The sequence below is a fragment of the Rhinoraja longicauda genome, chromosome 8 (genome assembly GCF_053455715.1).
Source record: "Rhinoraja longicauda isolate Sanriku21f chromosome 8, sRhiLon1.1, whole genome shotgun sequence".
Lineage (NCBI taxonomy): Eukaryota > Metazoa > Chordata > Chondrichthyes > Rajiformes > Arhynchobatidae > Rhinoraja > Rhinoraja longicauda.
The window spans coordinates 13,067,133-13,091,447 of NC_135960.1; the positions used below are offsets into that span (position 1 = coordinate 13,067,133).

The 24,315-nt window shown below is 43.2% G+C and overlaps 1 protein-coding gene across 1 annotated transcript in view; it reads left to right on the plus strand.

Moving 5' to 3' along the window:
- Positions 1-20,354, plus strand: part of LOC144596196 (high affinity cGMP-specific 3',5'-cyclic phosphodiesterase 9A) — a 55,111-nt gene extending 34,757 nt beyond the window's left edge. The window contains exons 7-14 of the mRNA XM_078404388.1: positions 2,641-2,818; positions 5,121-5,243; positions 6,779-6,871; positions 7,609-7,676; positions 9,707-9,809; positions 14,477-14,581; positions 17,197-17,343; positions 19,701-20,354. Of these exons, the coding sequence (XP_078260514.1) occupies positions 2,641-2,818; positions 5,121-5,243; positions 6,779-6,871; positions 7,609-7,676; positions 9,707-9,809; positions 14,477-14,581; positions 17,197-17,343; positions 19,701-19,925 (1,042 nt within the window). The 3' untranslated portion in view covers positions 19,926-20,354. The remainder of the gene's footprint in view (positions 1-2,640; positions 2,819-5,120; positions 5,244-6,778; positions 6,872-7,608; positions 7,677-9,706; positions 9,810-14,476; positions 14,582-17,196; positions 17,344-19,700) is intronic.
- The last annotated feature ends 3,961 nt before the right edge of the window (positions 20,355-24,315 follow it).

A 24,315-nucleotide genomic window follows, 5' to 3' on the forward strand; every position in this document is an offset into this window, starting at 1 on the left:
CAGGGAGCACATTTCCAGGGGAGTCAAACCCATCAACCGGCGTGCCATCACCCTCAGAAGGCCCCTGAAACGAGGGGACCTCCTCCGACCCAGCGGACACACTCCCAGGGGCATCAACCCCGCTACCCAATGAGATGACTTCCTCGGAAGGCCCCAGAGACGAGGGGGCCGCCACCAACCCAGAGGACACGGTTTCAGGGGAGGCGATCCCAGTAACTGATCTGGTAACACCTGCAGAAGGTCCCTGAACCAGAGGCTCATCCTCCGGCCCACAAGTCACCAGTCCGTGGTCACCGCTCTCGACAGGGGTGGAAGGTCTCGAAATATCCGTCCCCCTTAATTTGGGCCCACGCTCATGCTCTTCCTCGCTTTCCGACAGCCTTCTTTTTGTCCCGGTGGCTATGGGAGGTGCGGTGACCTCCATAGAGGAAGGGTCCTCCACCTCCGCACCACCCGCTGCCCCCTTTCTACTCCCATGTTTGCTCCCACCTGCCCCCTTCCGGTTCACCTCAGCTCCTTGCTGAGCCAAACCAGGTGCGCCCTGGACTTCACTGGGCCCACTGGGCAGGAGCCCATCTGCTGTTGATTGATTCCCTTGGAGGGGCTTATTCTTCTTCTTATCCTTATTCTTAATCTTCCCCTTCTGCGTTACCCAACCTCCCTCCCCCCCTTCACCCTTCCCCTGCGCCTTGCCATCTACCACCTCCACAGGTTCAGGGCATGGGGGGGGGGGGGGCCCTCACTGCTCCGGGTCACCAAGGTAGTACTTGCAGCCTCTGATGGGTTGGCAGTGCCGTCCCGGGTTACCGAGACGGAGCCAGCAGCCCCAGCCGAGTCAGCAGTTCCACCCCGGGCCACCGAGGCTTGGAGGGCCGCCCCGGATGGGCCAGCACTGCATTCCTGGGCCCCTGCGTTAGAATTTCTCGCAGTGGCCCGGCTCCTGGGACACTCTCTACGGAGATGTCCAATCTCCTTGCATGCATGACACTGTGCCTCTCCCCAGCTCCAATACACGCGATTGGAGAGACCCTTATGCTCCACAGCGAAACTCCCCTCGGCACCCAACCCCACTTCCACCTTCATAAACACGCGCCTCTTGAAGCTCAGCACCCCTTTCTCATGCGGGTCATTCCCGGGGTGCATGAGCCTAGTAAGCTTAGACCTCACCTCCCCAATCTTCATCAAGTGTGGAAGGATTTTTGCATCCCGGAGAAACGTGGGACAATTCCGTAGGAGAACCGATTTTACATTGGACACCCACGGTTCCACCTGTAGATGGACCCCCTCCACCGTGAGCCCCTTCTCCAACACTTGGGCCACATCCTTCCGGGACTTCAGTATCAACTGAACCTTCCCTCCTGCACTCTCGGAAGAGGGAATGACATCCCTCTTGAACAGATCATGCAAGCCCTTTGCAATTGCAGCCCTGCTCCACGTGAACCCGGTTTGAACCGAGATCCCGTAAATATCCCAGTCCAAGTCAACATGAGGCTCATCCACGAGTGGCCTCGAGGCCGCCGTCGAAGCCGCCACTGCGTAGCTCTGAACCTTAGGCCGAGCCCCCGCCTTCATGACAGTGGCACACCTCAGCTCCAGGGACAGCAGCACCTCAGCTCAAAAGCGATCCTCAGAGACAGTCACAGTCTGAATGAGCAGCAGAAGCAGTTTCCTCCAGCCAGAGAAAGGAAAGTCCCCAAGCTCACCTCCACAGTCCAGAGCAGCTTTTGGAAGGCTCTTCAAAGCCCTGACAGAAGCAAAAGATACCCTCTTCACGTTAAGCCCAGGCAACAGCACTGTGCAAAACGGTATTGGGGCAGAGAGTCAGTGCTATAAATGTCAAAGACACCGAAATCATTCCTACCCACGATCTCCAGGCACTCTTGGCAATCCGCCAGCCACGGCTGCTCCCACCGCGGTGCAGAGGAACTCAGGAATTCCACACGAAATGGAGAAATCCTTAAACAAAGGAAAGTTTCCACAGTCCGACGTTCGGTCAAACTATGAAATCTCACTGCAACTGTTCCTCCTCCTTCGACAAGAACCTTGAAAGGTTGCTTCAAAACTTCTCAGTCGCCGGAGCAGACAAAAACTCGACCTCTCTCTCTCTCTCTCTCTCTCTCTCTCTCTCTCTCTCTCTCTCTCTCTCTCTCTCTCTCTCTCTCTCTCTCTCTCTCTCTCTCTCTCTCTCTCTCTCTCTCTCTCTCTCTCTCTCTCTCTCTCTCTCTTTTGCTCTTGCTCACCTTTCACCTTCTCTCCTCCCTTACAATTTTCATTGCCAATATCTTACTAGTTTGGAATCATTATAAGTGGTCATTAGGATCAATAAACCTATCCCCAGCCACTTTATTAACCGACAGAGTAACAATTTAAATAACTGGAGAGGAGGTTTTCCTCTTCCTGTATTGTAACAATTTAGGTTGTGTGCGAGAGCATTGCCCAACTTTGTACTTGTCCTGCTATATGTTTTGTTTCTCAAAACAAGAAGAGGTAGTAAGGGGTTATAGCCGGGCATGAATCCGGTAATGTAAGCTTTCTTGTTCCTGGTTAGAACCTGCTCTTGATCAATAAGCCTTTGACTGATGGCTGACTGTGCATGTACTGAAATATGTTTTGATAAGTTTGCTGTACCTTTCATAACAGGCAATGGGAAGATGCAGAGATAATGGTTCTACTTCAACTGATGTTCATTGAGCTGGATTTCATGAATAAATTCAACATTGAAATGGAGGTCCTGCAACAGTTCCTCTTTGAGGTGTACCGCCATTACAACAACATTCCCTTCCACAACTTTCATCATTGTTTTTGTGTCACTCAGATGGTAAGACAATTACAAGCACAAATCTAAGAATTGCATCCCAACGTAGTTGATTTTGTTTTTCTTATTGTTCATTCTTTGCTAAGGTTCTCAGCATTTGCGTCATCTTACACGTGTCATCAATTGGATGCTAGTCCCTTGTTCCTCCTCTTGAGGAGAACACGACTCTTTCACTTATTTCAAGTTGGACCACTGGTTGCAGCACATATTTAATTGTCTACTCCCTCTCTCTTCCTGTAAGGAGTAAAATAACAGACCTGAGAGTAATTGTGCTTTATTTATCTGATGGGTGCAATGTATTTGGTTAATAATGACTATGCAACAGCACATCCCATTTAATAAGGATTGGGATTTGTTGCGGTGGTGAATTGATAAATGGGGAGATGATGAAATTATTATCAACCAACTTCAAGATGTGTGATAAATTGTGAGTGCAGCATAGATATCATTTAACAGAATAGTCTCTCTGTGCATTGCAAATTCATTCATGATAAGATGTTTATTTACCTTATTTATTAAAATATTGCACATGACTAACTCGGATTTCCTTTTTGAAGATCTTTTGAGAGTCTTGCTGTTAGGTTGATCTGGTTCTACGGTCAGGATATGCAGACCAGGGGAATTCTTTGTGTTTAACTGGTCCATATTCCTCTGTTCTGAATTATGTAAACTGAGTTGGAGTGCTGGATTGCTTCATGGTTGGCAGGCAAAGTCAGTCATTGTGCTACTTCCTGATGTCTATCCATTTAAACTGTTATTGCGGATTCTGCATGAGGACAGAATCACCTCACCTGTGATGTCCTCTACCTCGGTGGAGTCATCTTCAACAGAAGGATACCACAGTTCAAGAAGATGTTACATTCCCACAATTTTAAGATTAGACATGGTCCATAAATGGAGACTTACCAACGATACTCTCATTACAAAAAATGTATATTGTGTAAGTATAACTGAGGCTCACACTTGAGTGATGCACTGCAGGTGTTCCAATGTATTGGGACAACACCGAAAGGAGTGAACATTGGGCAAGGGAAAGGAGAGGAAATACAGCAAAACAGAAATCAATGGAAAGTGCAGTCTGATCACATCAGACCAATTAGGCACTATCAAAGCTAACAATCTACACTAAACTAAACAAATTGGAATGTGTGTTGAGGGAATCATAGAATCATGGAATGATGCAGCACAGAAACATGCACTTTATCCCAACTCACCAATGACAACCAAATTTTCCAACTGAAAATTCATCCAACTTCAATGTTCTGAGTTGGTGAAAAAAATGAAGTCATTGAGACATACAGCGTGGTATCAGGCCCTTTGACGTAACTTGTCCATGCCAACCAAGAAGACCCATTTACACTAATCCCACATGCCTGCATTTGGCCCATATCCCTCTGTTCTGAATTATCTAAACTGAGTTGGAATGCTGGTAACTGGTCTAATGGCTTAATGTTCGGCAGGCGAAGTCAGTCATTGTGCTACTTCCTGATTTCTATCCATTGAACACTGTTGTAGCAGATTTTGCATGAGGACCTCATTTCCTATCCATGTACCATAATTCAAATGTTATTTTATTTTAAGAACCAACTGAACAATTTTAAAAGTAGACTGAAAGAAATAAAAGCAGGAATGAGCCCTCGAGCCTGCTTCTTCACTTACAAAGATAATGGTTGATCCACTCTCCCATCCACTCTCCCATTCCTCTTACTAAGATTGTGGGTTGGTTGTCTAATTGACCACTGCTGTGGATTGGGGAGGGGGGTGGGTGGTAGAAAAGGTGGAGAACACAGGTTACAGGGAAGATGGGCTCTGTGAGCTGAAATGTTCTCTTTTTATGTTATTAGAAAATATGGAATGTACATTTCTATCAATTAATTACTATTGAAGCATTTGACAAATTCTTATCGCATTTGGACAAACTAGACATGTACAAACTGAATATATTCTCTAAGAAAAAAATTATAATACTGGAGAAATCTCCAAGGTAATATTTACCATAAACTCAAGTCAAAACACATCAAATCATTTTTCAAGGCTCTCCGTCGTTAGTTATGTTCAGGACATGGAAATTTAATGGAAGGAGAGCTGAAGTATCGAATTGAATTGAATAATTTGAACTGAATAAATTTTATTAGCTAAGTATGTATACCACAAGGAATTTGTCTTGGTGCTTTGCTCTCAAGGATAACAACATGATATACAGTAGACAATTAAAAATAAAACATTATAATTTAAACATGTGAAGAATAGAATAAAATACCAGAGTAAGGAAATATTGTAATGTTTCCGTTTTGGTTTTCTACAGATGTATGGGTTGATCTGGTTAACCGATCTTCAAAACAATATGGATGACATTGATATCCTGACCATGCTCACCTCTGCAATATGTCATGATCTGGATCATCCAGGTTATAACAATGCATACCAGGTAACAATATCTGCTCCATGCTAAATAACTCTTCTGTATTCAGGCCTGTATTGCTATACTATTTATTCAGACAGGTGGGACTTAGTTGATAGATAATTAATTGTAGTAGACAAAAGGGCACAAAGTACTGCAGTAACTCAATAGGTCAGGCAGCATCTCCAGAGAACATAGTTAGGTCGGACATTTTGGGTTGAAACCCTTCTTCAGACTGGATCTGATTAATTGCAGTAGCAGGAGGCAGCAGAAGTTACCATTTGATTATTTCTATATCTTTATTAATCATCTTTATTTTTTGAAGCATACACTAATTTGCCTTTGACTCATACAAAACACAGCAAACAATATAAATGGCTTCAAATGAATACTGAGTACTTTAATTTATTGTCTCGTGACAAGTCACAGTGAAGTTCTTTGCTTGCAAACTATGTCAAGGTATGCAATAGTCGCCCATGAAGGGCGCTTACAAAGTTACAAATTCCTCCCTCCCTGCACCAGTTCCCCCTTTGCTCTTCCCCCCCTCCCTCACGGCGGTCCCTCAATGCCGGGGCCGCATTGCCCATTGTTCTCCCCCCCCCCCACGAATACACAAGATCTAACCTAAATGGTTGAAATGGAATAGTAACTAAACCAAAAGGGTAGCTGTAGCCTAACACATTGCTTGTATCGGCAAAGCTCTGCTTGATGTGTGCATGCAGAGGCTACGTAGCTGGCTCAATTCCACTGCACTTTACTGCAGAAGATAATTAGCCCATCTGAGATTCAGCAAAGCAAGTTAACGCTATATTAAAACGTCTTCAAGTCAACGACACAAGTTCTGTTAATCAGGGGACACAAGGAACTGCAGCTGCTGGTTTACAAAAAAATACACAAAGTGCTGGAGTAACTCATCAGATCAGGTAACATCTCTGGAGAACGCGGATAATTGACGTGATAGGAATAGGAAAAAGTTACTTAAATCTGCAATTAGCATTTCAATGCTTCTGAATATCAGAGACATTTGAAAACAATGTTAGTTGCTTTTGAGAGCAGTGAGCAACCAGGCTCTGACTGCCTGAGATCTGGTCATCCCTCACAGCCTGCTGTACTTTCTGAGCACGATCTGCCCTGATATCGAGCAATTGGGCCACAGTTTTTGTCAGTACATCCATATAATGTAAAGAGACTGATTGCTGGGGGACATAATCTGTTTGAGTTCAATCCATTAAGAATAATCTGTTGAGAATTATTGTGCCAAGACTTCAAAGACTTAACCTTTCAAGTAATCAGTTTAAAATAGTGAGGTCAGATGATTCAGGAAATAGTCCAAATGAGTTAGTACACCTCCAGAAAACTTCATAATGACTCATAGTTAGAGCAAAATCAAATGCCTTGCAAAATCACTGCTGTTTTGGATCTTTCACATGGAAATCTGAATGTGAAGTTGAAGTGAAAAGTAATACAATCGACTGATAACAAAGTGCACTCATTTTTCGAACCAAATGTTAATACGGAAGTTTTTTTGCAGAATCAAATACTGTTTGGTTCTTCCCATTTAGATCAATGCTCGTACAGAACTAGCATTAAGATACAACGACATCTCCCCACTGGAGAATCATCACTGTTCTGTGGCCTTCAAGATCCTGGAAAAGGTAAATTTGGCAATATTCATGATGAGGACACTGGCTGAAAGCTTAGTATGCATATTGAGCTAGCCTCAATAATCATTTTAGAACACCTGTCTCTTTACAGGCATGTTTCTCTTAGTGTAATTGTGATTTTAGTTTGAGCTGGGGACTTCAGCAGTGGATAAGATCTGCTGATGCCGATCTTGTAGAAATGCTTGTCTTTGGTGGTTAGCTAGTCAAATGCTTCAGCATTTGGTTTATGCCAAAATGGATAATGCAGATAAGAGCAGAGGATCTCTAAATTTCCTGACAAGGCTACTTTAATTTTGTTCCACCTCAGCTATCAAATCCTGTGCCTCCAGTGAAATTGTGTGTATTACAATTGTGTGTATTGTGAAATTACACTACCAATAATTAACCGCTTTACTTGAAAATTGAGAATTGAATCTTCAAATATATCTATTTCAAGGGCAGTACCTTAAAGTTTCATCTACTTTTACCAAACTTTAGGGACTATAATCTGTTAAAGATTGTTTCTAAATTAGTTTGGGGAAGTTTATGTTCCATTCATGTTTATTGTGGGGATCTGTTCCTGCGGTTCACTCGGGTTTATAATGAAAGCTATAAATCATGCACTTTATCAGTAATCTTTTACAGTGCCACTATTAGTGAATTCAATTATGATTGATAAAATGGAGGTTCAAGAGGCATGCAGATGCATGGTTGTGCAGCAATGCTTTTTCTTTATCTGGCACCCTCAGACTGAAAACAACATATTCCGAAATTTGACAACCGAACAGTATAAGCGAATTCGAGAAGGAATGATAAAGTGAGTACTTTAAATTACCTACGGAGATGTCTATCTAATACTGCACGTGAATTGTTCATAACTTTATCACTGGGAAAATATGGAGTTTCAGCTGTTATCAATGATTATCAGCTAGCACAACAACATGGAGACACTGTTGTGCAGCTAGTCGAGCTGCTGCCTCACAGCGCCAGGGTTTTGGGTTTTGTTTGTGAGGAGTTTCCACATTCTATGTCTGACTTTGTGGGTTTTGTCCAGGTGCTCTTGCTTTCACCAACATCTCGAATATGTGTGAATTGTTGTTAATTGGCTACTGTGAATTATTTTCCAATGGGTTATTTGAGCTCGGCAGGTTATGTTAAAGGATTCGTAAACTGGGTGAACTGGCAACAGCATCTCAGGGTATAGAAATTTCAGATGAGTCACAAGGGGAGTAAAAGGGGAGGAGGTACTGCACTGCATCTGATGAAGACCAGCATGTCAAAAGCCACCTTCTCCACCCTATCTACCCTCACCTACTTTTTTAAACATTGGCCAAACCATAGCTGGGGTACTACATGCAGTTCTGGTCACCACAGTATAGCAAATATGTGATAGTGCTGGAGAGGGTGCAGATGAGATTCACCAGAATGTTGCCCAGAATGGAGCATCCCAGCTGGAGAGGTTCGATCTCTTTTCCCTGGACTGGAAGAAGATTAGAGGGGCAAGATTGAGCTATGTACAATTATGAGGGGTATAGATTAGGGTGGACTTCTATCCTTATCAAAATCTTTCATAGGAAAGTTATAGAAAACTATGGCAAACTTTTTCTCTTATCAGAGGCGGATAAAACAAGAGGACATAGGTTTAGGGTGAGAGATCTGAGGGGGATATTTTGCACCGAGAGTCATGAGTGCCTGAAATCTATTGCCGAATCACTGATGGCATTAAAAAAATATCTAGATATTCACTTGAAACACTTAAGAAGAGAAGATTATGGGCCTGTTGCTGGAAAATTGTATTAATAAAGAGGGGGGTCCACCAGTTGCCATAGACATGTTTCCTTGCTGCATGACTCTATAACTCATAGTCTTTAAATGAGAAAGTAGCTTTTAGCACACTCAGGGTACATGAACATTGGCACTGTCTTCAGCGCAAGTCTGAAAGTCACACTTGAGTCCACCGGGTGGCGCCAGCAATGGCTGCCTCACCAACAGTCTGTCTGCCCCTTCCATCTTGTTCTTTAAATAGTATGTGTTAAATGTATGTTTTTAGTGTTCTTTAGTTTGTTTTATGTGGGGGGTGGGGGTTAGTGGGAAACTTTTTTAAAATCTCTTACCTCGACGGAGATGCGATTTTTTCCCCGTATCGTATCTCCGTCCGCACTGCGGCATAACACGGCGGCCTTTGCTGGAGATCAATTTTGAGAGCTCCATCGCGGGTGCCTGCGTACTTACCATCGCAGAGCTCGTGATCCGTTTGCCAGGGATCGACTTCGGAGCTCCAACCATGGGTGCCTGCGAACTTCAACATCGTGGAGCCCGCGGCCTCTGGTTAGAGACCGACCTTAAGGAACTCCAAGCCGTGGGAGTTTCGACTGCCCCGACACGGGAGTTTTGATCACCTCGACGCGGGAGCTTCGGCCGCCCCGATGCCGGAGCTTTGATCGCCCTGATGCGGGGTCTTCGACCGCTGGCTGCGGGAGCTTCGACCGCCGGCTGCGGGAGCTTCGATCGCCCCGACGGATGGTTCGACTGCCCTGACCGCGGGAGAATCAAGAGGAAGAAATTTTGACTTTTTTGCCTTCCATCACAGTGAGGAATATGGGGAATCCGCTGTGTTGGGTGTTTATGTTAACTTTTATGTAATTGTGTGCCTTGTTGCTTTTTTTTCCGTAATGGCTGAATGGTAATTCGCATATCACTGTACCTTAATTGGTATATGTGACAATAAAAGACCTTTGAAAGCTTTGAGCTGGCTTTGCTACTGTATTTATGAAATTGCTCCCTGCAAGCACAAGTAAGGAATGTGACAAGTGCAAGTTCATGACCTGATGACATTTCTTTCTTTAGGTGCGTTCTAGCCACGGATATGATTCGTCACAATGAGATTCTGAATCAGTTCAGATCCATTCTGCCTGAATTTGATTTTAACAACAAAGATCATAAGGGTATTGTGAGTATCAGGTTTTTTTTTTACATCTCACTCTTAGAATTGATGCACATAGCTGTTTAGTTGAGTGAGAAGTGAAGAACTAACTGATAATTGAATGGAGACTCAAGAGGCTGCAGAAGCTGAAATCTTGAGCAAGAAAACCAAACTGCTGGAGAGACTCAGTGGGTCAGGCTGCATCTGTGGAGGGAAATGGACAGACAACATTTTGGGTCATAAGATCACAAGGAATAGGAGTAGAATTAGGCCATTCGGCCCATCAAGTCTATTCCGCTATTCCATCATGGCTGATCTATCTCCCTCCTTACCCCATTCTGCCTTCTCCCCATAACCTCTGACACAATTGTATACAGTTTTGGTCTCCTAATTTGAGGAAGGACATCCTTGTAATTGAGGCCGTGCAGCGTAGGTTCACGAGATTGATCCCTGGGATGGCGGGACTGACATATGAGGAAAGATTGAAAATACTAGGCTTGTATTCACTGGAGTTTAGAAGGATGAGAGGGGATCTTATAGAAACATATAAAATTATAAAAGGACTGGACAAGCTAGATGCAGGAAAAATGTTCCCAATGTTGGGCGAGTTCAGAACCAGGGGCCACAGTCTTAGAATAAAGGGGAGGCCATTTAAAACTGAGGTGAGAAAAAACTTTTTCACCCAGAGAGTTGTGAATTTGTGGAATTCTCTGCCACAGAGGGCAGTGGAAGTCAAATCACTGGATGGGTTTAAGAGAGAGTTAGATAGAGCTCTAGGGGCTAGTGGAATCAAGGGGTATGGGGAGAAGGCAGGCACGGGGTATTGATTGGGGATGATCAGCCATGATCACAATGAAGGCGGTGCTGGCTCGAAGGGCCGAATGGCCTCCTCCTGCACCTATTTTCTATGTTTCTATGTTTCTACCTGTACTAATCTACCTGTACTAAGATAGAATCTATCTATCTCTGGCTTAAAAATATCCAGTGACTTGGCCTCCACAGCGTTCTGTGGCAAAGAATTCCACAGAATCACCACCCTCTGGCTAAAGTTTTTCTCCTCACCTCCTTCCTAAAAAAAGTCAGGACTTGAGGAAGTAGCCTGACCCATAAGTTCATCTGTCCATTTCCCTCCACAGATGCTGCTTGATACTCTGAGTCCTTCGAGCAGTCTGATAATTTAATGGTATATGCTTAGTCCTTGAGGTTGATGTCCCAAGCCAAGCATGTAAGTCCTTGCTCTGTCCCATACTTCGTGCTGGAGTGTGAAGCAAAATGGAAAACCAATAATTGGAAATTGGCATATATACCTTACATTTAACTTAAATTGAGTGGTTCTCCCAAACACTCACAACACACTCCATCACCTCCACAACCATAAATCAAAATTATAGAGAAGCAAAACAATTTATCAAAATGTGGCTGAAAAGACTATGTTAAATTTACAAATATTTGATGATAACATTAAATCTCCATCTTATTCCAGCATTTTAGAGTGACCACAACTATTTTTCTGTGCCAGCTCCCATAAATCCTCAATTCCTCAATCTTTCAAATATTTATATATCTCCATCATAAATCTATCTAATGATCTTGCCTCCAGCATCCTCAGCTTCGAGAATTCCAGAGATCCACTCCCCTCTGAGAGACGAAATGTCCACATAACCTAGTTTTAGATGAGTGGCCCATTTGTGACTCTCCGAGGCCAAGGCCTCAGAAGGCCTTGTTGTGAAGCTGTGGAATTCTCTGCCTCAGAAGGCAATGGAGGCCAATTCCCTGGATGCTTTCAAGAGAGAGTTAGATAGAGCTCTTAATGATAGCGGAGTCAAGGGATATGGGGAGAAGGCAGGAACGGGGTACTGATTGTGGATGATCAGCCATGATCACGGTGAATGGCGGTACTGGCTTGAAGGGCCGAATGGCCTACTCTTGCACCTATTGTCTATTGTCCATTGTCTAAGGTGTGGTGCTGAGACCCTGCCCTTGGAAAATACTGGATAGGTTTTGGAGGCTGATCTTGGTCTGATGCTTGAGCTGTCATGGATTTTGTCTCTAATTACAAAAAAAAGACAGAAAGTGCTGAAGTAAATCAGTGGGTCAGGTAGCATCTCTGGAGAACATGGATAGGTAACGTGTCTTAAAATAATTAAAACAATTAAATATAGTTTAAATAATTCAGAAGAGTATTTTTTCTTCTACTTTGCTTTCTACTCTGCATGACTTAAACGTCTGAAACCCTCATTGGAATGAGTGGATTCTTCAGGCCTTGATCAGGTTTGATGAGGTATCAAATTGAAATGGCAATTTCCCCATGTACTGCCAGCTGTGCTTGTAACTGCTGTTCACCATGTCTGGAAATGCAATGTCTGGCAGTGCTTGTGAGGAAATCCAAAACTTACTGGAATTTAAGGTGAGAGAGGAAAGATTTAATAGGAACCCGCGGGGCAACTGTTTCACACAGTGGGTTGTGAGTATACGATACGATAGAACTTTATTTATCCCAGGAGGTAAATTGATCTGCCAACAGTCATAAAAACACAAAATGCGTAAAACAGAAAATAAATGAAACATGAAATTAAAGTGCCGTGTATAAGGAACAAACTGCCAGAAGAGGTAGCAGGTACGTGGATAGGAAAGGTGGATAGCAGGATATGGGCCAAATATGGGCAGGTGGGACTAATGTAGATGGGGCATTTTGGTTGGTGTAAGGCCAAAGTTGGGTCACAAGGCCTGTTTCCATGTTGTACAACTCTATGACTCTATAAGCCAGGAGTATGCTCTTATGTTTGTAAAATCTGTCCCTTCATGACAGACTCTGATAATCATTGTATATTTCTCTACCCTAAATGATTCAACCCAAAAGAGGATATTAAATCTGTTACTAAGCAAATGATGAAGGCAGGAAGTGTGAGTTGGATATGGTAGATCGGGAAACTACGTAAGAAGGTATGACAGTAAATCAGCAATGGTTACCTCATCAAATAAATATCTTCTTCAACACTCCAGTAATCATTAATTTGATTCATTCTTTTCCTCGGGAAAAGACTTTTCCATTGGCATCAATTTATTTACATGGTCTGAGGAAAACTCCATACTCCAGGGAGAGCAAAGGTGGTCATGTCACCTTTTCAAACCGAGATACTACTTTTCTGATGAATGGAAACTGGTTGCTCTCCCTGGAGTATGGAATCCTGACTGTCTTCAGGCTTTCCATTTGTTATGATGATATTATGACGAGTTGCAATATACAGGTTGTCTCCTGTTGATGAATGCCCAATTGATATATAGTCCACATACACAAATGAGCAGGATGGATTTGCTGGCTGCTGGGGGGCTGAAGGCATCTTCTGCTGGGTTCCAAATAGTTCACACGAACGAATCCCTGCCATAAACTGGGGATGACTTGTATACCTGCTCTAAAGAAAATAAGTTACAAGATCTCTCTTTAAATACCAGTCTGAGGAAGATTCCCAACCCAAAATGTCACCTTTCCATATTCACCATCTCTGCTGCCTGACCACCTCAGTTACTCCAGCACTTTGTGTCTTCTTTTGTCAACCAGCATCTGCAGTTCTTTGTATCTAAATGACCTTGCTCTGCAGTGAAATCTCTGCAGATATGCCTACTTAGAAATTCTCCTCCTCTCTCTGATGGGAGTTCTGTAAGACACTCTTTCTCTGCTCCCACCACCTCCCCTCCCCCCCCCCCCCGTGGAGTCTGAAGATGTGACCCGATCCAAAAAAGTCACCTATCCATATTCTCCTGAAATGCTGCCTGACCCAATGATTCAATGATGATTCATCTGGCAGAACTTTGTATCTTCTCTTTAAAACTTACTGCCACATATCTGAAAGTTATTCTGATTGCTCTAATACGTCATTGCTCTTTTGAAGAGAATGCACTCAAGCATTCATGAACTATTCTTAATATTGCAAATGAACCATGCCACGTCATAATATGTTTAAATTCCTATTGGTATGCTTTAAAGATTTATTTTAATTATTGATTAGCCTACTTGCTAATGCTTTCACATTTGCATTCATTTCAATATATCAACTTTAAATCTATCTGCCATTCCCTAAATGAGGTGTTACGTATTTGCTGATTAAAAATAGCACCTTAGATATATGTAATGTGCTACGTAAAAGACTACTTAATGCATTTTCCCTTTCTTGTGCCTTTTGAATTATGAATGTGTGTGACAGAAAGAGACAAAAGAGAAGGTTTGGCTTTGGGTGATGGAGTAAAGCAGGCAACATTGACTTTTCCCCAGGATGGAAATGTCCAACATTAGAGGGCACAATGTGAGAGGGGAAAACGTTATTGGAGATGTGCTGGGCACCTTTTTTACACAGAATGGTGAGGGCCTGGAACGCATTTCCGGAGTGGTGTGGAGACAGATACGATCATGGCATTTAAGAAGGTTTTAGATAGGCACATCTAGTGCAAGAAATAGAGGGATACGGATCATGTTCAGATGAATGAGATCTGTTTAACTTGGCATCATGTTCGGCACAAACATTGTTCCTATGCTGTACTGTTCTATGTTCAATGTCAAAAAAGGAATTGCTCAAATGTAAAGATTTCATTTTTCACCTTTGTGGTTAACCATTCTGTGTAGGTGAAATATTATCATACTTCTGCTTAGATGATTAGCTAAAGCCAGTTGAGACTTCTTTAATATTATTCCTTTACAGCTTACAATGATTATAATAAAAGTCAGTGATATTTCCAACGAAGCACGGCCCATGGATGTGGCTGAACCATGGCTGGATTGCTTACTCCAAGAATTTTTCAACCAGGTACTATGCTGTATTTTATTCAGTGGGAAAATGCTGCGGTGATGTGCTTTATTTCAATGAAAATTAAGTGTTGGAATGAATGCTATGATTTCCAGAGAAAAAAAAGAATCGGGTATTGGCTATTCTTCAGTCACATAGGTCAATGAGTATTAGTCGTATGGTATCATTCATTTCCCAATGATTTGCTTGGAAGAAATACGATGACTGAAGGGCCCAATGAAGTCTCCTGGACTTGGCACATTAGTTGTTTCTCTTTCCACTCCTGATGAATGTTTCCTGCGCTTGGAAGAAATATCCCGAATCCATGACTAGTGAGGGAGCAAATGATTTTCGGTGAATATTTCAGTGCCGTGGCTCAGTGTGAAGGTCATCACATCACAACAATGGAATTTCTCATTCTGGAGAAGGAGTCCTTTAGACAATAGACAATAGACAATAGGCGCAGGAGGAGGCCATTCGGCCCTTCAAGCCAGCACCGCCATTCAACGTGATCATGGCTGATCATTCTCAATCAGTACCCCGTTCCTGCCTTCTCCCAATACCCCCTGACTCTGCTATCCTTAAGAGCTCTATCTAGCTCTCTCTTGAATGTATTCAGAGAATTGGCCTCCACTGCCTTCTGAGGCAGAGAATTCCACAGATTCACAACTCTCTGACTGAAAAAGTTTTTCCTCATCTCAGTTCTAAATGGCCTACCCCTTATTCTTAAACTGTGGCCCCTGGTTCTGGACTCCCCCAACATTGGGAACATGTTTCCCGCCTCTAACGTGTCCAACCCCTTAATAATCTTATACGTTTCGATAAGATCTCCTCTCATCCTTCTACCTTTCTGGGTGCACTCTAAGATATAGGCAGCACCATTCCATGAGGATGACAAATTTGTAGACTGCCTGTCATAGGTTGGATCACAAGTCTTGGAGTGGCACTTAGAATTTCTGGGAATGAACTGAGAAAAAATCCAAATATCATGAAGATATACAGACTAATACATTTCCAGAGCAGTAATATAATTGTGAAGATAAACACAAAAAGCTGGACTAACTCAGCGGGTCAGACAGCATCTCTGGAGAAAAGGAATGGGTGACGTTTCAGGTCATTTCAAGTTAATTCCTAGAACTTCTAAGTGCCCCAAGGGTCTCGACCCGAAACGTCACCCATTCCTTTTCCCCAAAGATGCTGTTTGTCGCACTGAGTTACTCCAGCTTTTTATGTCTATCAGTATAAACCACATCTGCAGTCCCTTCCTACACATAATGTAATTGTGAATGTCATCAATATTGTCAGAAACTCCAAGGTAATGTTCCTGATTTTGATTTGAAAATTTGAAGTTGTTCTGGAACAAACAAAAATAAGCTTCTAGACTTGGACCCATGATGGGTGTTCTATTTTGGTTAATAAACAGTATTTTGAAGAGCTGCACATGTAATTAATGTGATAATCTTGCTGAACTTAAACTGTACAACTGTGATATACCTCACCTTGATTTCAACACCTGTCCCTATACCTTCTCCCTTGACTCTGTCCAGGGACCCTAACAGTCCTTTCAGGTTCGGCAGAGGTTCACTTGCACCTCCTCTAACCTCATCTAATGTATCCATTGTTCAAGATGTGTATCTTTATACATCGGTGAGACCAAACGTAGACTGGGCGATCATTTCCCTGAACACCTTCGCTCAGTCCCCTGAACCTACCTGATCTCCTGGTTGCTAAACACTTTAATTCTCCTTCGCATTCCCACACAGACCTTTCTGTCCGAGGCCTCCTCCATTGTCAGAGTGAGGCTAAACGCAAATTGGAGGAACAGCATCTTATATTTCGCTTGGGCAGCTTACAGCCCAGTAGTATGAATATTGATTTCTCTAACTTCAAATAACCCCAGCATTCCCTCTCTCTCTATCCCTCCCACTCCAAAATCGCACCAGCTTCTTGTTTCCTTTATCATCATTACTTTTTTTGCATATCTTTCATTCATTGTTCTTTATCTCTCTACATCATTGTCTATATCTCTCGTTTCCCTTATCCCTAACACATACAAAGCCCTAAACGGGCTTGCCCCCCCATATCAAAAGTCTTCTAACCCACCACTCTATCTCCAGGTCCCTCAGGTCGGCCGACTTGGGGCTACTGACTATCCCGCGGTCTAGGCTTAAGCTCAGGGGGGACTGCGCTTTTGTGGTTGCAGCTCCTAGACTGTGGAACAGCATCCCTCTCCCCATCAGAACTGCCCCCTCCATCGACTCCTTTAAGTCCAGACTCAAAACCTATTTCTACTCCCTAGCGTCTGAGGCCCTCTGAGGGGGCGCTGTGAACTGTTTATGTATGTACTGTTATGTTTGTGTGCCATTGTATGTTCGTTCTTAGTACCTGAACTGATGTACAGCACTTTGGTCAACGTGGGTTGTTTTTAAATGTGCTATACAAATAAAATTGACTTGACTTGACTTGACTAGTCTGAAGAAGGCTCGACCCAAAACGTCACCCATTCCATCTCTCCTGAGATGCTGCCTGACCTGCTGAGTTCCTCCAAATTTTTGAGTCAACTGTGATATAAACTCGGCATTACTGTAAGTCTCCTTGATGAGTTTGTCTCACAGATATTCAACTTTATATTTTAGAGTGACATGGAGAAACTAGAAGGGTTACCAGTGTCCTCATTCATGGACAGGGACAAAGTGACAAAGCCATCATCCCAAACTGGTTTCATCCGCTTTGTGTTGCTGCCCTTGTTCATTGAACTTGCAAACCTATTCCCCAATCTGGAGGTAGGTCATTAATATTTTAAACTATTTATTCTCAGCATCTCATTGTACGACATGACTTGCCCACATGTACTTTATTTTAGTGATTGTGGATTACAAGGCCCCAACTCTTGATTATAAACAGCAAAGATCTGCAGGGGTAATGGGTATGTTGGCATTATCCAGCAAATGCCTTAAATATTTTGTTATTTGCAACACCGCAAATGACGACTTTAATTGACATCGTTAGATGGCTTCATGAGGATGTTGCCGGCACTTGAAGATCTGAGCTATTAGGAGAGGTTGGGCAGGTTAGGACTTTATTCTGTGGAGCTCAGGAGGATGAGGAGTGATCATTCACAGGTGTATAAGATCATGAGAGTAAATGCACAGTATTTTACCCAGAGTTGGGGAATCAAGAACTAGGGGATATAGGTTTAAGGTGAGAGGGGAAAGATTTAATAGGAACCTGAGGGGCAACCTATTTTACATAGAGGGTGGTGAGTATTTGGAACGACCTGTCAGAGGAGGTGGTTGAGGCAGGTACTATAACAACATTTAAAAGACATTTGGACAGGTACATGAATAGGAAAGGTTTAGAAGGATGTGGGCCAAATATGAGCAGGTGGGTCTAGTATAGATGGGGTATCTTGTTCGGCATGGGCAAGTTGGGCTGAAGGACCTGTTTCTATGCTGTATGACTCTCTGACTCTATGGTTTGTCATCCAGTGCTTGTAGATATCCACTTGAAAGCCTGAGACTGGATCTCTCTCTGAAATTATACCTTGCGAGAGTTAAACTTTTCCTTTGTACTGTCTAAAATTGACTGCTCCTGTCAATAGTAACTGAGGCATAGGCCTTAGACTCTTAAACTATCACAGTACTGTGGTATCCAGATGATGTTGGTGTCTCAGAAGCCCTTGAGAAAATTAGTGGACTATCGCTCAGTTTCCTTGTGAAGAAGGTTGAGGTACCTTCTCAAACTGTGACAGAGCACGAGATTATACCATTGTAATCTGAAGCAAAAATTAAGAGCAGTCGAATGGAAGAACCCTAAGTGCTGCAGGACCTCAACCTTCAACCTTAAGTCAGTAGTTGACCAAATGTGATAGCAAGGAGGCTTTCAATAAAATTAAAGTCTGTGGAACTGACGGGTCATTAATGAGTTATGGTTATTGAAGACCAATGAAGACAGTCCTATGAAGTTGTTGAGAGAGGTTTGCAGAGGTTTCCAATGACAACCATCTTCAGCATCTTCACTGACCCCTTGACATCCATTGGAAAGTCAGAACCAATGATGAGCCTTGATAATTACACAATGCTCTATTATCTTCACAATTCCTCCAACTATCAGGTTTCTGAATCAACCTATGCAACCGGGATCGGAACTGCCATATGAGGAAAGATTAAAAAGACTGGGCTTGTATTCACTGGAGTTTAGAAGGATGAGATGGGATCTTATAGAGACATATAAAATTATAAAAGGACTGGACAAGCTAGATGCAGGAAAAATGTTCCCAATGTTGGGGAGTCCGGAACCAGGGGCCACAGTCTTAGAATAAAGGGGAGGCCATTTAAAACTGAGGTGAGAAGGAACTTTTTCACCCAGAGTTGTGAATTTGTGGAATTCTCTGCCTTAGAGGGCAGTGGAGGCCAAATCACTGGATGAATTTAAGAGAGAGTTAGATGGAACTCTGGGGGCTAGTGGAATCAAGGGATATGGGGAGAAGTTGGGCACAGGTTACTGATTGTGGATGACGAGCCATGATCACAATGATTGGCGGTGCTGGCTCGAAGGGCCAAATGGCCTCCTCCTGCACCTATTTTCTATGTTTCTATGTTATGTCACAGTTTATGCTTGCATGCAACTAAATCTGAGCAACATTCTGTTGTTGGCTGATTAATTGTATGTCACTATTGTTACCTGTCAATACTTTCCTTCTCAGTAAAACAACAAAATAAAGTCCTGAGACATTGACAATTGCATTTCTTTTGGTTGTTCTGAGCAATTGTATTTCTTTTAGTTATTCTGAGCAACTAAATCTGAATCATAACATAAGTTTTGTAACTAACACAGGAGAGCATTACAAAGTGAACAGATTGCTTGAATTGAGTGATTTTGAGTTCAGAATGTGCTACAGGATGTAATGTATATGCTCAATCTCTTTAGAAGACTGAAGAACGCAAAGCGAGTAAACCACTTTTAGAAATTTAACATTTATAAATTTAATAAATACTTTCTATTGCACAGCAATGATCTTGCAAAGATAGAATTTATTACTGACAAGTTAAATTTGTCATTTAACTCAAAATTATCCAAACCTGTTCTTATTATATAGGAATATTATTCGAATATTAACAGAGGGGATTATTTATTGCAGCAACATATTATTGACCCTGTGCGCAAGGCTTTGGATTACTACACAGAGATGGAAAAAGCTCTGGAAAAGGAGAAGCTAAATCGCACTGGTAGTTTATTGAACGAAAATATTGTGAAATCTCCAGACAAACAGAAAGGAAGCCAAAGGAATGCAGAACCAACAGTGAACAGCATCTCAAACAAACCAAGAGCCTTTCAACCTTGGCATAAAGTTGAAAAGAAATAAGTGTAAATTGGGATGGCAACGGGGGTTCCAATGGAGACTCATGCTGAGATGTTTATTTGTTTGCTCCAATAGTAGATGCATTGTGGAAAAGGTACCGCAACTGTATAAATCACATTCATCTCGTTTTGGCTGTGTGAGAACAGGTCCCAATACTAACCTAACCATTATCCATTGATCTCATCCACTGTATATGGGACTGCACTTAGAAAAGATAAAACAAATCACGAATCCCAAACCGTCTCATCATTATGGAATAATAGTTGCTATGTTTTATATGAGAGTTGAAATAATGCGGTGAATAGTGACAATTAAATAAATGTATGCTTCGCACTATTCAAAAATAAACTTGTTGTTCAATATCTAATAAATGCAAGGTAATGGTGATATTACTGTAAAGAGGAATATTCTATAACAAAAATATTAAAGGAAATGGAACTCACTGTATAATTTTAAGAATCAAATGATCACTATTTGAATATGACAATAGACAATAGACAATAGACAATAGGTGCAGGAGTAGGCCATTCAGCCCTTCGAGCCAGCACCGCCATTCAATGCGATCATGGCTGATCACTCTCAATCAGTACCCCGTTCCTGCCTTCTCCCCATACCCCCTCACTCCGCTATCCTTAAGAGCTCTATCCAGCTCTCTTGAAAGCATCCAACGAACTGGCCTCCACTGCCTTCTGAGGCAGAGAATTCCACGCCTTCACCACTCTCTGACTGAAAAAGTTCTTCCTCATCTCCGTTCTAAATGGCCTACCCCTTATTCTTAAACTGTGGCCCCTTGTTCTGGACTCCCCCAACATTGGGAACATGTTTCCTGCCTCTAATGTGTCCAATCCCCTAATTATCTTATATGTTTCAATAAGATCCCCCCTCATCCTTCTAAATTCCAGTGTATACAAGCCCATATGTTGTTAGGTATGCTGCACAGATGTTTGAAGAAATATAATTGAAGTCAATTACAGTTTAAAAAGACATGAACATAAGCAATCAGATCATGAGAAGCTATAAAAGGACCTTTCCAATAAATTTGTGGTCAGATAAAAATGGTAAATGCTGGAAATACTCACCAGATCAGGCAGCACAAATATAAAGAGAAAAATAAACACTTCATGTTTCTCTATTTACATGTTGAGAATTTTCAGGATTCTGTTTCAGATTTTCCATTTGCATTTTATTGCTTTTCAAGGTTATAGTTCTTTTGATATTTGGCCACAACAACAACTTTTTGCCTGATCCTGAAAACCATTGATTTCATGGTCGTCCATCTTTTCATTTCAGCCATACGTAAACTTAATGATAAGCCACTCCTGATACCATTCCCTTAAAACAAATATCTTTCTAAATGCGAATTAATTGGAACGATAAGCAGGGAAGAGCTTCAAGTGACCGAGGAAAACATTTCAAAGTTGTGAGACCAATTTCAGCACTGAAGAAGGAAAAGATTAGGAGGAGAGATTTGTTTCCAACTATGTAGTCTGAAACATTTACCATGGCAACTGTGGGTGGTTGCTTCTGTAAATCCCTGAAAAAATCTGTGTGCAGATCGTGCCACATCAGAATAGAAGGTCACATCTGTTCGCTGGAGGGTTGTGGAGACCCAAAGCAATTGTCTTGTGTGATTTTAGTTTAGTTTAGGTGTCATTAATGGGTGTGTGAGAGAGAGAAACAGTAATGGGGGATTGGGACTAAGTGATTGTTCCAGGAGCCACTATATACTCAATTGGCCAAGTAGCCCTCTTTGTAATGAGAGAAAAATAAGAAATAATAGATTGATGCTGAAATGAGTGCAGAAATTGCAGAAGAGATTAAAAGAGATTGATGTGATTATAAGAGAACCATACTTTCATCTGAGGAAAGTGTGCCTTTTACTGAGATTACACAGACATCAGAAAAATATTAAAGGCACCAGTTTGCTGAAATGCACACATTTGGCACAAGGGACGTAAATTATGGGGAGCTTATTGGTGATTTTGTTGCAGCATTCTAAGAGCTGTTGAAAAATTGTATCATTTGGGAATTCATAGAGCCCAGTATGACCAAATTGCATGAATTTTATGCAATAGAAGTATTCAAACAATGCTCCTGAGTGTAACAGTTCCTGCATTTGCAACAACATTCAGAAGAGGGTCAGAGCAATGTAGTTCTGCTAATGCTCCCTCTGCAATATCCTCCCAATACATTGGCTGGTAGGTGAACCGATGTCAGAATTTCTTCTGAGGCCAACATTCCTTTTGTTTGAGATGATGGTCACATTGTGCTAACTTTGTTTGGCATTGTCCACAGAACAGACACCAAACTCCCAAAGCAAGCAATCCACTCTGAGCTCTGTTGGGGCAAGTAAATTCCAAGAGGAAAACACAAATGTTCAAGGAGGTCTTCAAATGTAAAATCATCAGGGACTTAGAGAAAGCCTTCGCCCAAGAACTCGCAGACTAATGGAAAACCATTTGTGAAGAGTCCTCACAATTTGAATCTCTCCATTGGAAGCCACAAGCAAACATCTGAATGAATGCGCAATTGTCCAATCCACCCATATGCCAGTCACATACCACCTATGTCAGTGTCCATGGTTCCCACATGGGACTCATTAGTCACCTTGGAATCCACAGAGGAAACAATTCATCCTTGAGTCTGTGACTTCCAAAAAAAAAAATTACCCAATGTCTAAAAAATGTGTATTTCCCAAGTAAATTCATTCTTATGTTCTATTTTCGTACATGTTTAACATTTTTGATCACCCATGCTGATTTCTAAAATTCTCCTAAACTTCTGATCTCTTTATATATTATCCCTCTTAATTTAATAATATGTTTACTTTTGAGTTGTCTATAGGTGGATAAATCCTGCAGTGATTTTCATTTCTATATGGTACTAGACGACCCGTTGGGTCCCGTTGTTACTAAAGGTTCTTTCGCAACTGAGCAGCAAGCGTAGCGGGCTGAGCGGTGGCCGGTTACAGCCTTCACCCACCAGGCTGCCACGGGCCAGCTCCTGCAGCTCCACCGGCACCACGGCGCTGGCGCAGTGTTCCTCCATGTACTCCTGGCAGCCCTGCATGCCCATGGCTGCCGCCTCAACCCGCTTGCCGCAGGCCAGGATGCACGGCAATGGGCAGATGCGGGCGCAGGCTCGATGCCGCCGGGCCCCACGCTGCACCACGGGAGGAAGGTCGGGCGCAGGGCATGCCGGTATGGGTGCTGGTCCTTCCGGCAGTGCTGCGCAGGTGCACCGCCGCCGCCAGGCTTGGAAACCCTCCCCCGTTGTGATGCCGTATTAGATCAAAATGGCGATCTCAAAATGGCGATCTCATATATGACCCGTTGGGTTCCCATTGTAACATCGAACACGGAGGTATGACTGCGCGGGCTCGGCTAACCGGCACGGCAAGTGGGAGCGATTTATTAAAGTTTAAAAAGTGAATAACATTTAAAATATAACAACAATTTGAACAAAACTTGATACTGCACACCGCAGGCGAATGGTGAGTAAATTGGGCCTAAAATTGTTGTGCTATTGTGTACCGTTTTGGCTGTATTAAGAAACATACATACATACATACAGACATACATACAAGTTGAGAGCTTTAGTAATATACTAGACAAAGTGGGCCCATTCCTCGTAGAGGGGGGGGGGGGGGCAGGGAAGGGGAGAGAGTGTGACTGAGGCGACTCTCTCCTCTCCCACCCCCACTCTAACTCTCCCCCACCTCCTCTTTCCCCACGACCACCCTTTTCCCCACTCTCTCCTCCCCCCACCCCCCCATTCTCTCCTCCCCCACTGCCACTCTCACTCTCCCCCACCCCCTCTTTCCCCACCACCCCCTCTCTCTTCCCCCCACCACCAACCCCCCTTCCTCCCCACCCCCACTGTCTCCCTCCCCAGTCCCACTCTCCCTCCCACCTCCACTCTCTCCTCCTCCCACCCTCCCCCCCACTCTTACCCTCCCCCACCCCCCCTTTTCCCAACAGCCCCCCTCCCTCCTCCCCCACTCTCTCCTCCCCCCACTCTGACCCCTTCCCTACCCCCATGCTCCCCTCCATGCACTCCCCCCCCACGCCCACTCCTCTCCGTGGAGCGGTTGGGGGTGAAAGCAATTTACCGAACGTGCAGGGAGGAGGAGGGAGTGCCGGACTACTGGAGACGGGCAGCGCGGCTGTGGCCTAGCCGAGCTGGGATTACACGCAGTGGTTGTGGGGGAAAGGGGAGAGGGGAGAGAGGAGAGAGGGGAGAGGGGAGAGAGGAGAGAAGTGAGTGGAGAGGAGAGAAGCGAGGGGAGAGAGGAGAGGGGAGCCCCTGATTGCAGGTGGGCGGCTCTGCTAACGGCGTCCATCTTGTTTGTGCGAGTGAAAGAGTCCATGCGTGCCCTATGGTGACGTCATAC